The sequence below is a fragment of the Oryctolagus cuniculus genome, chromosome 11 (genome assembly GCF_051225735.1).
Source record: "Oryctolagus cuniculus isolate XC-2025 breed Fujian yellow rabbit chromosome 11, ASM5122573v1, whole genome shotgun sequence".
In the NCBI taxonomy this organism is placed as follows: domain Eukaryota; kingdom Metazoa; phylum Chordata; class Mammalia; order Lagomorpha; family Leporidae; genus Oryctolagus; species Oryctolagus cuniculus.
Window position 1 is genome coordinate 83,067,696 of NC_142877.1, and position 16,955 is coordinate 83,084,650.

Sequence of the window (16,955 nt, forward strand, 5' to 3'; positions counted from 1 at the left end):
CAAAAGCTGTACTTTGGAAATTTATATTTATTAAATAAAAGTTAAAAAAAAGATTTCATCAAGACAAATGTAGTAAAATAATAGTTCCTACCTTCTGTCACTCTCCACTCCAGCCAAAGTCTCACTCCCTAAAGGCAATTACTTCAACTTTTCAAGTGATTTCTTATGGATTTCATCTAATATGTCAAAAATAGGCCACTATTTATTTGTTTTTCAAAGTTAGGCTCTGTTTTTTCACTTTATAGTATAGAGAATGAGGAAGTATTTTAGTTTTACCATTATTCCTGCACTTAACACACACATACACCCTCAACAGAGTTATATCACAATATTTGGTTAAATTAAGATGTATTTTTTACATTTCGGTCTCTATGTTATTATTGTTTAGAGCTGAGCCCAATAGATTATGATGACTTTTATTTCTTTTTTGCTATATCTCCTTTCCTAGGGGAAACAGTTTCCCCATTTTTTGTTTGCTGCATTTTCTTAACTCCAGTCATTGCTTTTTTTCTTCCAAACTCTCTCTGTAAAACTCTTCTTCATATGGTCTGTTGCATTAGACTGTGAGTTTCTCTTTTCCCTCTTGGAGACTTTCCTCCCTCAGTTTTTTATTTTCTGCTCCAATCAAGGGGGTTACTTTCCAGGCCTACTGTACTACTAGCACTTGGAAACTCTTCTCACCAGTCTCCTGGAGAATTTCCTTCTCTTCTCTAGATTGGTTTTCCTGTTTCATGTATCCCAGCAAATGAGTAGTGATCATTCAACCTTATTTATACTTGAGAGATAGGCTCTAAAAGGCCTCTTGGATGCTCTACATATATGGCCAGTATTTTTTTTTGTAGTGGTGATTTCTCCCTTTATTAACTCATTTTAGTTGGCCGTGTATTATTTTCAGATTTCTTTCAGGAAGAAAGTGTTGTGAAACTTCGATTATAACTTGGAAAGCACTTTTAGAATTTTGAAGTTCAGTTCACTCTAATTTCTAATCATTTTGCATATGACCTTCCTTCTCTGCCCAGAAGTTTTTACATCTTCTCTTTATCACCAAAGTTCTGAGATTTCATGATACTTTATATATATATACACATTTACATATATTTGTATATGTGTGTATATATACATGTATATTATATTTTATAGTTTATATATATTACATTATATATATATATATATCCTGTTATTCATACTGGACACTGAATAGGCTTTCAGTGTCCTTCGGTTTTGGAATAATATTTCTTTCTTTTCTCTCTTTCAGAAATTTCTCTATTTATATGTTAGAGGTCCTGAAGTGAATTTTCCCTTAATTTTCTCATTGATCCTTGTCTATTTTCCACCTTTCTTGTTGTTGTTCAACATTTTGGGATATTCCTTTCCAACTCTTACATGTTTATCATCTAACCTTTCTTACTTTAACAACACATTTATTGTATCATGTTTTCAACATGCAATTATTTATTGTTATTATTTTAACTTCATTTTTAATGCCTTTTATTCTGGTTTCATGGATGACATATATTCAATCTTGCTAAGGATATTAACTATGGATATTTAACAGTTTATTTTTCTGAATTGTTTTTGATTTATTCAATTTCATTTCTTTGTTTATTTTAGACTTTATTCAAATGTTCCTGAACATTTGTTTATCTTTGAAAATAAGATTCTAAATGCTAAATTGGAAACTCAGAAATATGGATGAGTGCTTGTTTGGCTAGTGTGAGATTGAGCAGCGATCCTCTTGTTTCATTAGAAAAGTTCATAAATATTAGGATCTGTGTGTCCTTTTTCCATTTTATTTCCATAAAAGAGAATACTCTTATCATACTGTCTGGGATCAGAAACCTGAATTCCAGAATATTGAAAGCCTTTTTTTAATATTCTTTTTTAAAAATATATCAACTTATTTGAAAGATAGGATGCAAAAGAGAGTGAGAGAGAGAGAGAGAGAGAGAGAGAAATGATCTTCCACCTGTTTAGTCCCCAGATGGCCACAAAGACTGGGGCAAGGCCAAAGCCAGGAGTCTGGAACTCCATCCTGATTTCCCATATGGATAGCAGGGATCCCAGTATTTGGGCCATCTTCTGTTGCTTCCCAAGGTTTATTAACAGGGATCTGGATCAGAAATAGAACAGCTGGGGGTGGAACCGGTGCTTTGACATGGGATGCTGGTGTTACAAATGGCAGCTTAACTTGCTGTTCCTCAGCACTGATCCCAGGAATATTCTTATCTCAGGCTTTCGTTCTTGCTGTTCTCTATGCCTAGAATGCTCTTCTCTTAGATGTCTATTACTCTTGACATTGCCAGAATCTCACTTCTCAGCAAATCTTTGAGAAACATTCTTTTTCTTAAACCATTTAAGGAAAAATAAATTGTCACTTGTGTTTTTAGAGAGGTCATGGTCACTTTCCAACCTTAAGCTATTGCTTTGTTTTGTACTCCATTTGAAGCTCTTATTTCATGGATGTCTAACAGGTCAAAGATAAGGACATTAAAAATTATAAATTTGTTTCTTTATAGCACTCTATAGTTTTCTCATCAGAGCTATTTTTTCCAATACTTGCCATGTAGCTTTTTTCTCAACTTACTGAAGAGCTTTCTTAAAACATTTTTTTCTTTCTAAAAGTTTTTATTAGTATAAAGAGAATAGGTTTCATGTATTTTGTAGGTACAATTCTGAGAAGATAACCATACTTCCTCCCACAGTCCCTTCCTCCCTCAATCTCCCTTCTTCCTTCTTTTCTTCCTTCCTTCCTCCCTTCCTAGCTTCCTTCCTTCCTTTTTTTCTTTAATTTTTGCAAAAACATTTCAGTCCACTCTATACTCACAGGCTTAATGCACCACAAACCACACTATACAAGTAAAAAGTATAAAGACCACAGTTGCACAGGAGTATAAACAAGGGCTAAAAACAGCAATCAGATCACAAAATGTCTGTTACATTCCTATACTTTTTTATTCTATATCAAATGCTACATATAAGAGGAAACATATTATATTTGTCTTTTTGGGACCAACTTATTTCATTAAACATAATGGTTTCCAGTTGTATTCATTTTGTTGCAAAAGACAGGATTTCATTCTTTTATATGGCTGAGTAGTATTCTATAGTGTGTATATACCACATTGTGTTTATCCAGTCATCAGTTGATTGGCATCTGGGTTGATTCCATGTCTTAGCTATTGTGAATTGAGCTTCAATAAACTTGGGGGTTACAGATAACTCTTTCATATGTTGATTTCATTTTATTTTGGCAATTACAAGGAATAGAATGGCTGGGTCATATGGTAGATACATTTTCTGATCTCTGAGGATTCTCCATACTGTTTTCCATAATGGTTGAACTTGTTAACATTCCTACCAACAGTGTATTAGGGTATCTTTTTCCCCACATCCTTAACAGCATTTATTGTTTTTTCATTTTTATATGATAACCTAACTGGGGTTAGGTGATACCTCATTGTGGTTTTGATTTGCATTTCCCTGATGACTAGTGATCCTGAGCCATTTTTTCATGTAACTGTTGGCTATTTTAATTTCCTTTCTTGAAAAATGCCTGCTCAAGTCCTTTGCCCTTTTCATAACTGGATTTTGTTGTTGTTGTTGTTGTTGAGTTTCTTGAGCACTTTATAGATCCTGGATATTAATCCTTTATCAGTTGTATGCTTACAAATATTTTCTCCTGTTCTGTCAGTTGTCTCTTCATTTTTGAGTGTTTTCTTTGCAGTGCAGAAGCTTCTTACCTTGATATAATCCCGTTTGTCTATTTTCGCTTTGATTGCCTGTGCTTCTGGGGTCTTTTACAAGAAGGCTTTGCCTATGCCAATGTCTTGCAGAGTTTTCCCAATGTTTTCCTCTGGTAATTTTATGGTGTCAGATCATAGATTTAGATAATGGGTCTATTGTGAGTTGACTTTTTTGTATAATGTGTAAGGTAAGTTTCTTGTTTCATACTTCTGTGTGTGTAGCACCATTTGTTGAAGACACGGTCCTTTCTCCAAGGACCTTTCTCCTTTGACTATTTGTCAAAGGTAGTTGGTTATAGCTGTGTGGGTCAGTTTTGGGGGTTTCTATTTTGTTCCATTGGTCTACATGTCTATTTTTGTGCCAGTCCCAGGCTGTTTTGATTATTTCTGCCCTGAAGAATTGTGATGCCTCCTGCTTTGCAATATTAACACCCAACATGTGAAAAGATTCAGATCATTTTAAAAATTTGCTGGGCTAAATTTTAACAAGTTAATTCTGTTGTCCAATTTTTGAGGTAAATATCTGTTTTTGTACCCCAAATCCTAAATATAGTTATAATGTTGTAAAGTGTGACACACTAATGATGCTATAAAACTTTAGTATGTGTTGTAGACTTAGTAACTCAGATGGACTCTATCTGTGGTCGTTCCTAAGTGTTCTTTTCCTTTTTCTCCCTTTAAGGTTCATAATAGCCCTAAATGCCTTGGTTCAGTGTATTCTTGCTATCGGTCAATCAGCTTGTTCTTTTCAAACCAAGAGGAAATACGAATTTATGGTCACGAAATAAAAAAAGATGGAATCAGGTAAGAGATAATAAATGGTACAATAAAAAATGGAACATCACAGACTAAAAGAATTTCTAAGTATCTCATACTAGAATTGTAGGGGTTAGGGAAGAAAAGATTTTTTTTCTTCCGCAACACATTTAAAATTATATTATATACTTTGGAAAGGATTCTAGAAGTCCTTTCCAAGTCTGTGTGAATAAGGGTTGGGTGTCGCTTGAGATTTTCCATTGAAGTTTTGACAATGATTGGCTTTTACTGCATCATAGAGGAGCCGTGTCAGCTTCCTGTCTGCCAAGTGTATGACCTCAGAGTTTTAGGGAAGAGGATGTTTATATAATTGGCAGAATGTTTTATACATTTTAAAGTAGAAATATTGTGTAATACTCATCATTACAATATAAATCATTATAGAAACACTCAATTTTAAATATTTACTGGTTGAATTATGCCAGAAGAAGTAAAACTTGGGATTGAAGAATTCTATCCATCATTCAGAACTCAATATCAGATGTGTTTGAATCATGGGGATTATTTCCAGTGCAATGACCTTACTGACCTGTGATTATTTTTCTCAGTTTGTATTCCACCAGAGGTAGCAGGCGGTATCTGAAAGTGTGTAGGACACAGCACTAGAGGAGCTTTGTCACAATCTGGCAGCCCTGAGCAGCCCCTCTTGGGCTTCTTTTCTTAATCAGTTGAGTTCTGTATTTCTCATTTTCTTATAAAAGAAAGCTCAAGCATTTTAAGGGAAAGATAATGCATTTACATGTATATTTCCTAGCACCAAATTTGTATAATAATTTTATATTGTTCACACAGAATTTTGGTTAATACAATGGGGACTTTTAAAAATTCTTAAGCTTTGTAAAACAAAGATAGATTTTCAAAAATCTTAACCCATTGTTGAGGGCATGATATTTAATTTTAATTCAGAGATAACATTTCTATGAGAATTTCTGTTTGTATGATAGAAAAACTGACTTTCTTACTATTCAGCAATGTTACTTTTAGTAATACTGCTTCTGGACTAGAGCCTAACTCAGCTAGTACTAGAGAAACACTCACCAAAATAAAATCAAATGTGTGTGGTAAGCACATGAAGCCTTACCTATCTGAATTTCAGTTCTTTCAACTGTGAAATAAGGAGTTTGGTACAAACAGACCTCTGACTATTTTTCAGCATTAATCTGTTCATTTATTTTTACATTTTAATATTTCCTGTCTAGGTTTCCTGTCTAGGTTATCTTTGATTTATTGGAGATTATCTAGTTTTCATCTTCTCTGGTATCCTTTATTATAAGGTTCAAGATAATCAGAATTACCCATCTTTTTTTAAAAAGTGTATTTACTTCAACATGGAGGAAACAAATGACCAAGAGACAAATAACTAATAAAACCTCACCTATAACAATGATTATACTTCCATTCAATTAGCATCCTACTATATGAAATATAGTTGTAAAGCATGATCCACTTTTTCAACTATAGCTTTTACAAGTTTGGAAACACAAAACAAGTATATTTCTTCATGCCATTTCACACAAACTTTTACTATGAATTCTTCATTTTCATATTTGTAATTTTTGATAATATATTGTGGTACTAGTTAGCTAGAGTCTATTCTCTAGCTCAAAATTGTGGTTAATTTCTCATTTTTATAACTAATTTTCCATAAATTTTTTTATGTAAAACATTTTGTGGAAATGATTACAGATATTTTTAATTGTTTCTTTGAGGGTTATCCCTTTGCTAGCCAATAAGTTTAGTTTTATGATTTTCCTTCTCTATAGTCATGCTGTTTCTGAAAAGGAACTCACTAATTTTTGATAGAAATATATGACTATACCTTCTGACCACCTGTCTTGTTCACATGATTTAATTTTTGTTTTCCAGTGATACCTTAATAGAAATGCATTTGTTCCCCATTTCTTTAGTTACTGGTATCTGATTTTTTCTGCAACACTGAAGGGTGGAAGAAGGGGAACGATGTTCTTTCAAAAATATTTTCTCTGACTCACTGTGCCTTTTTTAAAATTTTTTTGAAAGGCAGAGTTAGACAGTGACAGAGAGAGAAACAGAGAGAAAGGTCTTCTTTTTTCCATTGGTTCACCCCCCAAGTGTCCGCTATGGTCGGCATGCTGCGGCTGGCGCACTGCGCCGATCCAAAGCCAGGAGCCAGGTGCTTCTCCTGGTCTCCCATGCGGGTGCAGGGCCCAAGGACCTGGGCCATCCTCCACTGCCTTCCCAGGCCACAGCAGAGAGCTGAACTGGAAGAGGAGCAACCGGGACAGAACCGGCGCCCCGACCAGGACTAGAACCCGGAATGCTGGTGCCGCAGGCGGAGGATTAGCCTACTGAGCCGTGGCACCGGCCTCACTGTGCTTTTTTTAAAGATTTATTTATTTATTTGAAAGTCAGAGCTACACAGAGAGAAGGAGAGGTCAGAGAAGTCTTCCATCTGCTGGTTCACTCTCCACTTGGCTGCAACGACTGGAGCTGTGCTGATCTGAAGCAGGAGCTTCTTCTGGGTCTCCCATGTGGGTGCAGTGGTCCAAGGCCTGCGGCCATTTTTCACTGCTTTCCCAGGCCACAGCAGAGAGCTGGATCAGAAGTAGAACAGCTGGGACTTGAACCCGTGCCCATATGGGCTGCCGGCACTACAGGCGTCGGCTTTACCTGCTACACCACAGTGCCAGCCCCTGACTCAGTGTGTTTTAAAGTGTCCAACTGCTTAGGTTTCTTTGCTCCCTTTTGTCTTCTACTTCCTTTGTATGTGTGCATGCTTGTGAAAATTAGAAAGCAGGCATTGAATCACGAACTTCAGTATTATAAGTGACCATTGTTGAAATGGACCACATTGTGTTCCATTTAGAAGTTATGGCTGTAGGGGCCAGCGCTGTGGCTTAATGGGTAAAGCCGCCCCATGCATTGCCGGCATCCCTTCTGGGTGCCAATTTGAGTCCTGGCTGCTTCACTTCTGATTCAGCTCTCTGCTGTGGCCTGGGAAAGCAGTGGAGGATGGCCCAAGTCCTTGGGCCCTGCACCTGCATGGCAGACCCAGAAGAAGCTCCTGGCTCCTGCTTCAGATCGGCTCAGCTCAGGTCGTTGTGGCCGTTTGGGGAGCGAACCAGTGGATGGAAAGGCTCTCTGTCTCTCTCTCTGCCTACTCTGCATTTCAAATAAATAAATAAATCTTAAAAAAAAAGAATTTACAGCTGTTACTTCATTGCAATACTGTATGATGAAATGTATTGTATCCCTTTTAATGCACTTTGTAACATTAAAAATATAAGCCATAATTAATCATCTCTAGACATTTTTTCCTTTTAGAAAACAATGACTAACGACAAAGTGACATATTGGGGATAGAAACTACTTCATTATAACGGCATTAAAAATAATATTAAGCAAAATCAGAACATGTGCAACATATTTGCACATTTTGATCATTGTTTTGCCCTTATCTCAGAGTTGTGGAGCAGCATTTTTACATTATCTTTAATTTTCTAGAGATAAAATCTATACATGTAAGCCCTCAGTTTTCTAAATAAGTTATGCATTTTTCAAAATTATTGACACTTAGCAAATATGTGTTTTTGTTGACCAAAAAGCATCCAACTATATGTTTAAAATCAGCAAGGGGAAGCTATCATTTTTATTGTATTTTGGTTTCATTATTGAGGTTCTCAAGATTTCCTATAGAGAAAATATTAAGTGAACATTCTCTCTGTCCATCTCACTGCATAGGTTATTCTATAATTTCAAATAACAATTCTCTTTTAATTGTCTCATCCACTTCCAGAATAAAATCATGTTTAATTGATCCTTCATCATAATTTGTCAATTACTTTTGTTCTTTTTTTTTTAAGTTTAACATTGCCTCAGACATTTGGACAAGTTGTCATTGAGAAACTAGCTGACTACATTTTAGTGAAAACAACCTTTGGCTTTTCATTGGCTTGGGATGGGATATCTGGAATTTACCTCAAGTTGTCTGGGGAGCATAAGGGGAAACCATGTGGCCTGTGTGGGAACTACAATGACATTCAATCTGATGATTTCATAATCCTACAAGGTAAGTAAGTGGGACAGTAGAAATGTGTGGGTGCTGTCTCTGGTCTTTTTCCTTCACTGATCGATCTCTTAGTACTCAGGACTTTTCCAAAGGTTTGGGAAAACTTCATTTTTTCATTTGCCTGCTTTAGTTATTTTAAGTGAAGATTGAACGAAAAAACTTTTTTTATATTATTTTGAAACTGATGAGCAAGTATAAAATTGCCAAGCTACACTTACTCACATGAGAAATATTCATTGAACATTTACTTTGTGTCGAGAGCTTGGGATACCTCTGAATTATCTACTGTTTGTAGGAGCGTGGGATACACCCATGAACAAAGAAACACCTTCCTTCTTGGGGTTTATATTCTAGTGATTCAAATGTATTTGAGTGATACATGTGCACTTTAAGACGAGAGCTATTGTCCATCCAAATCTCAATAGAAAGAAATTAAATAACTGACAAATAATAGTTTTCAACGATAATGAGGTGTGAACAGGATCAAAATAAGTTCAGTGACTAGGTTTTAAATACCTACCTATCATTTTTTAAGCAAGTCAAGAAACAAAACCCAGCGAATTGTTAGAAAAAGCTTTTGTTTCATTTCAGTTCCTAGTGTGTGGTGACAACAGAATAAGAGAATAACAAGCCCTGGTCATGGTTTAGGTCCATACATAGAGGTACAATAACGAATACTGTTCTCACCACCAGCAGACCTGGCTTTGAAGCTTGTTCCAACTCATACAAGTTTTGTGATTTGATCATCTAATGTTTCCGATGCTCAGTTTCTTCAGCTGTGAAACAGGAATATGAATAATTCTGAACTCACAGAGTAGTCAGTAAAAAACAATATATTTTTATACTATTTATGATTATAGATAATATGAACATATAGCTATGTTATTCCCAATCCTCTGAATATTCTGTAAAGTGCGTAATGTTTTCTCATTTTTATAATGGGAATGCAAGGTAATGGGTTAAATGTTGCAGTTTGTAAGTGATACTGTCAGGGTTGTGTTACAGATCCAACTGGCTCCCAATCTGGTGCTTATGTTGGGGCATAGACAATTGCTTGGAAACTACAAAATTCTATATGATATTTTTTGTTTGTATTATCAAATTAACAGAGACAAGTTGCCCACATATTATGTTTAAGGGATGATAAAATGTCTACTTAGAGTGTGGGCTCTGAAGTCAGAGTGTGAGGTTCAACTTCTGCAATGCTTCATATTAAATTTAAGAAGTTTAATGATGCAAAAATAGTATAAAAGGGGTCTTGAAAATGCATATTATGAAAAAATGCACATACTTCAAAATTTTTTAAACCAAAATAAACTTATCTTTTAATATCATATTTCCAAGAAGTTTTTGAAGTTCCCTTGTATTTTATAGAATTACAAAGATAATCCATGTAAAATTTTTGTTGTAGCACCTGATACACAGTTATTAATATAAATTATTTAATTTGTAATTATCTCCAAGTATTCTTCATTAAGCTCACAGTGGAAATTAAATAAAAACATTTACAAATGTCCTTACATAGGTTTGAGAAGACTTATTAGCATGCAAATATTTTTTCCCATGATGAATAAAGAGTGCACCATCAGGGTTAGTTTACTGGTAGCTAGAGGTAGAAAGCAGGGCTCCAAGAAAGCAATTTCCTCATATATAAAATGGAGATAATAATAATGACCCAGAGACTTCCTAGCCCATGAATATCTAATAAGTCAAAGTGCTCAAAAGACAGTAGGCAAAGTACAGACTTAGCATGTTGGGATCATCATGAAATAAGATTTTGAATACAACTGGGTATTTGAAATGAGAGGGTTCACAAATTTGGAATCTTGAGACTGAGTTAGGAAATAGGTTTTGGGAGTCAGGAAGAACCAGTCAGATGGCAATTGTTGATTTATTTTTCCTCTGTGCCAGAATTCCATAGAAAAATAATAATATTCATCTTCAGTTCTTGGAGTTGGAAGGTATTGCCTTGGGCAACTTCCTCTGGGACATCCAGGGAACATGGTATAGATGTTAAGGTAGAAAAGAGTATCTGCTTTTGTGAGAAGCAAGGAGGCTCCAAACAGGAGTTAATGGCCAGGCTGACTTTGATAACCTGGAATAAAAAGTAATTGTTTACAGTGAGATATCTGGGGCAGCCCAGTTAGTGGATTAGAAGTGGGGGAAGACTGGAGAAAACAACTAAACCAAATTTTGACTAAATTGGCAGAAATCAAGAGGAACCCTTGAAAGTTCATAGGAGGAGCCTACAGGGAGATTTCAACTTCTTCACAACTTTATTTTGTGTATTTGTGTTAAGCAAAGTAATTTAAAAAACTGAACTTAAACAGTTTGTAGCCACATGACAAGAAACTGCTCTTCTACAAGGTGTTTCCAAAAAGTTAATGGAAAATGAGTATTTTGAAAAAATTGCATGAATTTTATTTCTTGAACCAAAATAAAGCTATCTTAATTTCTGTGAAGTTTTTGAAATCCTTTTGCATTTCCTTTGATACCGTATTAATGCAGGTTATGTTCAGATGAGCTGTACTACTGTTAGCTTTATTTAAGATACTTGTTTTCTTGAAACTCAACTGGAACTTTGCTGATTAGCTAAATCTTTAGAAAGTTAACTGTTTGATTGAATGGTACTGCATGCATAGTTTTTAAACAGTGATTAAAATTGCCTTTCTGTATTCCTACTAGTCCTTCATAGATTACTTCATAAAGAAATGAGACTATTTGGAATTTCTATGTGCATGGGAAGATTTTAATTTGCTGTTTATTTGAAATTCTGTTCCCGTAATTCAAGTCTGCCTCTCACTGTGAACCAACAAGGAAGTCCTGATTTACTTTCATTTTTCCCAGCCTAATAGTTGACAGTGCTTCTCTTTCACTCCTAAACATGTCCCAATATAGACAAAAAATTACACTTAGAACATATTTTATACAGAATATTTTAAGTTTAGTTCAGCAGGGTCCCAGGCCACAAATAGATATGGATTTGAAGTCTCGCAATAAATAATTTCTATGACTTTCATATTAATTCAACATAGTAAAAATAGCTAAATATATGTTGCCAAATCTGAAATGAAAATTAACTCTAAAGGATTGCTCAGGTTATTTAGTTGCATTAAAATTTATACATAAATATTGAAATAAATAGGCCTCGAGGAAGTATTTTAGATTATTAAGATTTTTACAAATGATGCTTTGAAAAGAAATGTGACTACACATTTACTTTAAAAAGACATCAATTTTCCCATTTTTATGTAACTATTTTAGACCAGACCCATGCTTTGTTCTGTGAGTAATATATTTATCAATGTCATAGATAATGAAGTTGACCAGAGAAATTTTAAAGCTTTAGAATTCTAATAATCTACTTAATAAATGGAGCCATAAACTACATGATGAACTTTTAGTTAATTGTGCATCATATATATGAAGGTGGCCCTATAAGTTTATACCACTTAGTGATGTGGTATAATCTTAGTTCAGGCTATCTTAGTTTATCTAAGTTCACTATGTGATATTCATGAGTGAACATCTCTCAGAATTTATCAATTCATTAAGAGATACATGACTGTATTGTAAATTCTCCCATATTTATTTGCTCACTATTTAGCAAATGTATTTTGAGTGCCTTCTGTATGCCAGATAACAAAACAAAGGCACTGCAATAGAACAGTGAAGACAAGCTCTCTCACTTCATGTCATGTATATTGTAGTGGGGTGGAGAGAGGTGGCGAGTGGGGGAATGCAGGTTCCAGGTCATGTGAAGTCTTCCAGGCTATGGTGAAGTTTGGGGTTTTGCACTTAAAGAGCAAAGCAAATCAATGTCCACAATCTATTCAACTTTGGGTAGTAGCACACAGACATTACATTCTTGTCCTGAAGATGATCTGACAGAATGATGGGACATTAGGCATGAGATTTTTGATGCTAGTGGAGTAGCAGATTACCATCAGTGGCAGCCCTATGACCGTGGGAATCTGAGTGGTAGAGAATCTGGAGCTGAATTCTGAAGTCCACCTGTCCTAGATGGATCCTTGCGTGGTTCTGCCAAGTTCTTGAAATTTGAGATGCAACCTTTGTCTTAATATGGGTCAGGATCAGTGTCCTTATCAGGCCCTGAGCTTGTATGCACATCAGGTAATAAGACAGTTTAAACCTGATTTGGAACTTAGAGTCTGGAGTGCTCACGTCCAAATGTCAGAGTTGCTAAATCTTACCTGCAAATAATTCTGGCATTATTTCAGGATTTTCAGCAATGGGCTTTTTCCTGAACGTGTTTAGAAATACTGTTCATGTTTAGATGAAATGGATTAATTTAGCTTTCTCTTCTTTAGATGTCTTTTCCAGTCTTTCATTATCTATATACATGTCTTCTGAAATGTCTTTGTAATTATTGCAGACACTCAAAAAATAGAAATAGAATTTTAGTAGGATTCTGACTAATGCCAAATATCATGAGAGCTGTCTGAAAATTTCCATACTTTCAAATAAGTGAGACTATTCAGAATTAATGTGTCTGTTAGTTTTGTACATCTTTTCATCCTCTCCATAGCACAAACTGAGTGTTGACTATTTAACACTTTGCTGTTGTACTGTGTGTTGTACCAGCTCACTTTCAGCCCTTCGCATGTGGTTTCAATATAGTTTTCTTTTTTCTGCGATAGTACTGGCTTTTATTTGGTACTTCCACTTTGTTCAATTTATTATGCTAAAATAATGTTATTGTCTAATATCACATTGTCTAATATTACAATGTTATTGAGTTTAACATTTAAACCAAGAAATTTATATTGAAAAACTGTTTGTATTTCCAGAAAATAAGTTATACTTCTTTTATTTGTGTTGTGTTTGTGTGAAATAGAGGACTATACAGAAGACATTGCTACGTTTGCGAATAGTTGGTCAGTGCAAACGCCAGATGACACTAAATGTATACCCACACCATCAGATTTTCCAAATCCATGCTCTAGTGGAATGCCAGCATTTGAGGTAAATTTGATGTGAAAGATTTGGATCTGTTAGATATAATACATGCATTATTTATATCTTTAGCATTAAGCATTTTTAGGGCAAATATATCTAAAAGTATTAAATCCAGGAAATACAATTGCAGTAGGGAATAACTCTAACATTATTTAAAAAATAGTGAATGTAATGAGTTTCATCATTGGTACTTAACATGAAAATATGTAGTTAGAAAATTGGTGGTCAAAATTTGTTAGTATGAATTACCTTCTCTTACCTGGTAAGAAGAGAGCTTTACAAATAGTACAGAGAGAGAGAGAGAGATAATACATATATCATTATGGCATGTTCTGGAGTACAGGTATCTATATTTTTTTTTTCAAATAGGCAATCTTCTTCAAGTGCCAGATACTGTTGCAATTCCCTTTTCTGAGCTGCCATGAATATATTGATCCATACTTATATATTGCCAGCTGTGTTAATGATCTTTGCAAGTAAGTGAAATGATGAGTATTTGCAAAACAAATTTTTTAAGGCAAAAGGACAGTGAAAGCCACTTCTGTAACATAACCATTTTATAGTTTCCAAAATATAACAGGGTACAAAATTTAGCTATCAGCTATTAGTATCTATAAATTATAAACGATTTACAGTCTAAATGTTTTACTTAAGCACCGTGAACAGAATACATCAGTTCTTAAATATTTTTGTGTCATTGACCCCTTTTGGAAGCGCTCTGTAGCTCTTTTTTTCAAAATAATGTGTGAAATGCATAAAATTAAGCAATAGGGTTACAAGTCAAACTATAAAATAGTAAAAAAAATGAATTTTTGATAAATTGGTGATTTATATACTCTTCAAATATAACAATTACTACAATTTGACATAGTGAAAAATGTAAGAAATATTTTGTGATAGCTCCAAAAATTTTAATGGGAAATAAACTGTGAAAAAAAAAAAGAGCTTTGATACATGTTGGTGACAGTCAATAGTGCCAACAATGTTGTGATGTGTTTTTGGTAATGTGTGTAATTGAAAGCAGGAAATATTAAGTTTCAATTGGAGATTACTAAAAGTGAACATGGTAATTTTCCTATCCAAGGTCACAGATTCTCTTATTTTATTCCAGGCAAAAGACAACCAGAATAGGTGTTTTTTCAGTCACTATGTTCAATGAAACTATCATACTCTGTTCATCACTGTAGAACTAATTGTAGATTACCTGTTGTTGATTTGTGGTCTGTTTATTTTTTTTAAACAATTACTAACCGTATGCGGCAAACCACCTTGAATGTTTAAGATTACCTCAAGGAACTTAGTATTTTTTACATATTTTATATATTACAAGAAGTTAATGATACATGGAACTCTTTTGGTAGTATCAGACTTGTTTTTGGTTGACTAAAACTACCTAAATGACATCTTGGGTGACTTGTTAAAAGGCTCAGGTTTACCAAAGATGATAACAAAGAGGAAAAGTTGTGATAGTATAAGATTATGTTATCTAAGAACTATTTCTCTGTAGTTAAATTTAGATTATTACAAGAGTAATCAATATAATATTTTCCAAGTATTAAGTTTACTTGTGACATCTATTAATTTTGGGTAGAATGCAGTTATACCTTGATTTGTATGTATTGTCTCTAAATTTGATAGATTCCCAACCTTAAAATATTGGGTAGTCATCTTACTATATATTTTTAAAAATTCTTTCCTTATTTTATCTATTTGAAAAAGATACCTGTTACATCTATTTGTTCTTTGTTTCTGTTTTGAGACCTGTAGGTAGGCCATGGTTCTTATTTTGACATATGTATGAAATTTAAAAATTTGTTCTTATTCCATAGTGATTTATTCTTGGAGTATTCTCCAGGAGTGTTTTCAACTGTGTTATCATTAGCATCTATGCTCTCCATTTTTCAAGCAGGGAAATGAAATATCATTTGGTAGGCTCATGAAAGTCAGTCTTCATTTACTAGCTTAGGATATTTTTTGGCTGCTTCAACAGCCAAGGTAACAATGGCTCAAATTAAACTTAATGTTTATATTTCTGTCATAGAAAAATCCAAATTAACAAGTGATCTTGGATTGATAAGTGATCTGGATCCTCCCTTAGTTTTTCTGTGACTCAGCGGCATTGCTGCTACATAACCCTCTTGGCCTGGAGCATTAGTCTCAATTTCCTGGCAAAAACTGGGTCACTACCACCATGCCCACATTTTAGCTCTTAGAAAGGGAGACAGGAAGTAGAGGTTAGTATCATCTGAAGTGGAAAGTTCACAAACCTCCCATTTTTAACCCTTTGGCCAGACCTTAGTAACATGGTCACAGTGAGATGCAATTGAGGTCAGAAATGTTGTCTTTTGGTGGCCAATTATATGCCCAGCAAAATCTTTTTTTTTTTTTACATTAAAAATTACTTATTATTTACTTGAAAGGCAGAGTGACAGGGAGAGACATAGATCTTCCATCTGCTGATTCACTCTCCAAATGCCCATACATACAGGCTGAAACCAGGAACTCCCTCTGGGTTTCTCAACATTAAGTACTTGAGCTATCATCTGATGCCTCCCAACCACATTAGAAGGAAGCCGCTTCAGAAGTGAAATAGTGCCCAACAAAATCTTAAAAGAGTTCTAATACTGAAAAGAAGGGAGAAAAGCAGTTCTGCCCCACCCACTTCATTTTAAGTTTAATCATTTAGGAGTTAACATTTTTAAAAGATTTATTTTATTTATTTGAATAACAGAGTTACAGAGAGACGGGGAGAAAGAGAGAAAGAGAGAGAGAGAGAAAGAGAGAGAGAGAGAGAGAGAGAGAATGAGAGAATCTTCCTTCCACTGGTTTAATCTCCAAATGTCAGAAACAACTAAGGCTGGGCCAAGTTGAAACCAGCAGCCAGGAGCTTCTTTAGGATCTCTTACGAGGTTGCAGGGGCCCAAGGATTTGAGCCAACTTCTGTGGCTTTCCCAGGCACATTAGCAGGGAGCTGGGTGGGAAGTGGAGCAACTGGGACAAAAACTGGTGCCCATATGGGATGGCAGCATTGCAGGTGGAGGCGTTAACTGCAGCAAACCAGCATTTTTGTCTTTTGAAATACAATATATTTAGGCTTTGGCATTTGGAATTTTGATGCTTTCTCCAGGGCAAATAAAAAAAAGAGCAGGACAGAAATAAGGTAATATCTTAAGAGATATGTTGAGGGTAGCTATGCTAGGTTTGTGGTCAAAGCAGGCATTTCATACAAGAAAAGACATATTATTGCTCAAGTGAGAAGCTGCCAGAGTTAATCTTTTTCTTTGGTATTTCACTCAGGAATAGACCTATCTTCTTTCTTCCATTCTATAGGAAATGAATGATTGCCTTAATTTACTGTATTAGGGAAT

General features: G+C 34.8%; 1 protein-coding gene across 4 annotated transcripts in view; it reads left to right on the forward strand.

Annotated features, from left to right (window-relative positions):
• OTOGL (otogelin like) overlaps nucleotides 1-16,955 on the forward strand; it is a 172,440-nt gene that overhangs the window by 14,123 nt on the left and 141,362 nt on the right. For all 4 annotated transcript variants that reach the window (XM_089309054.1, XM_089309056.1, XM_089309055.1 and 1 more), the window contains 4 exons: nucleotides 4,426-4,547; nucleotides 8,402-8,607; nucleotides 13,466-13,593; nucleotides 13,957-14,063. In XM_089309054.1, coding sequence (XP_089165180.1) covers nucleotides 4,426-4,547; nucleotides 8,402-8,607; nucleotides 13,466-13,593; nucleotides 13,957-14,063 — 563 coding nt within the window. The remainder of the gene's footprint in view (nucleotides 1-4,425; nucleotides 4,548-8,401; nucleotides 8,608-13,465; nucleotides 13,594-13,956; nucleotides 14,064-16,955) is intronic.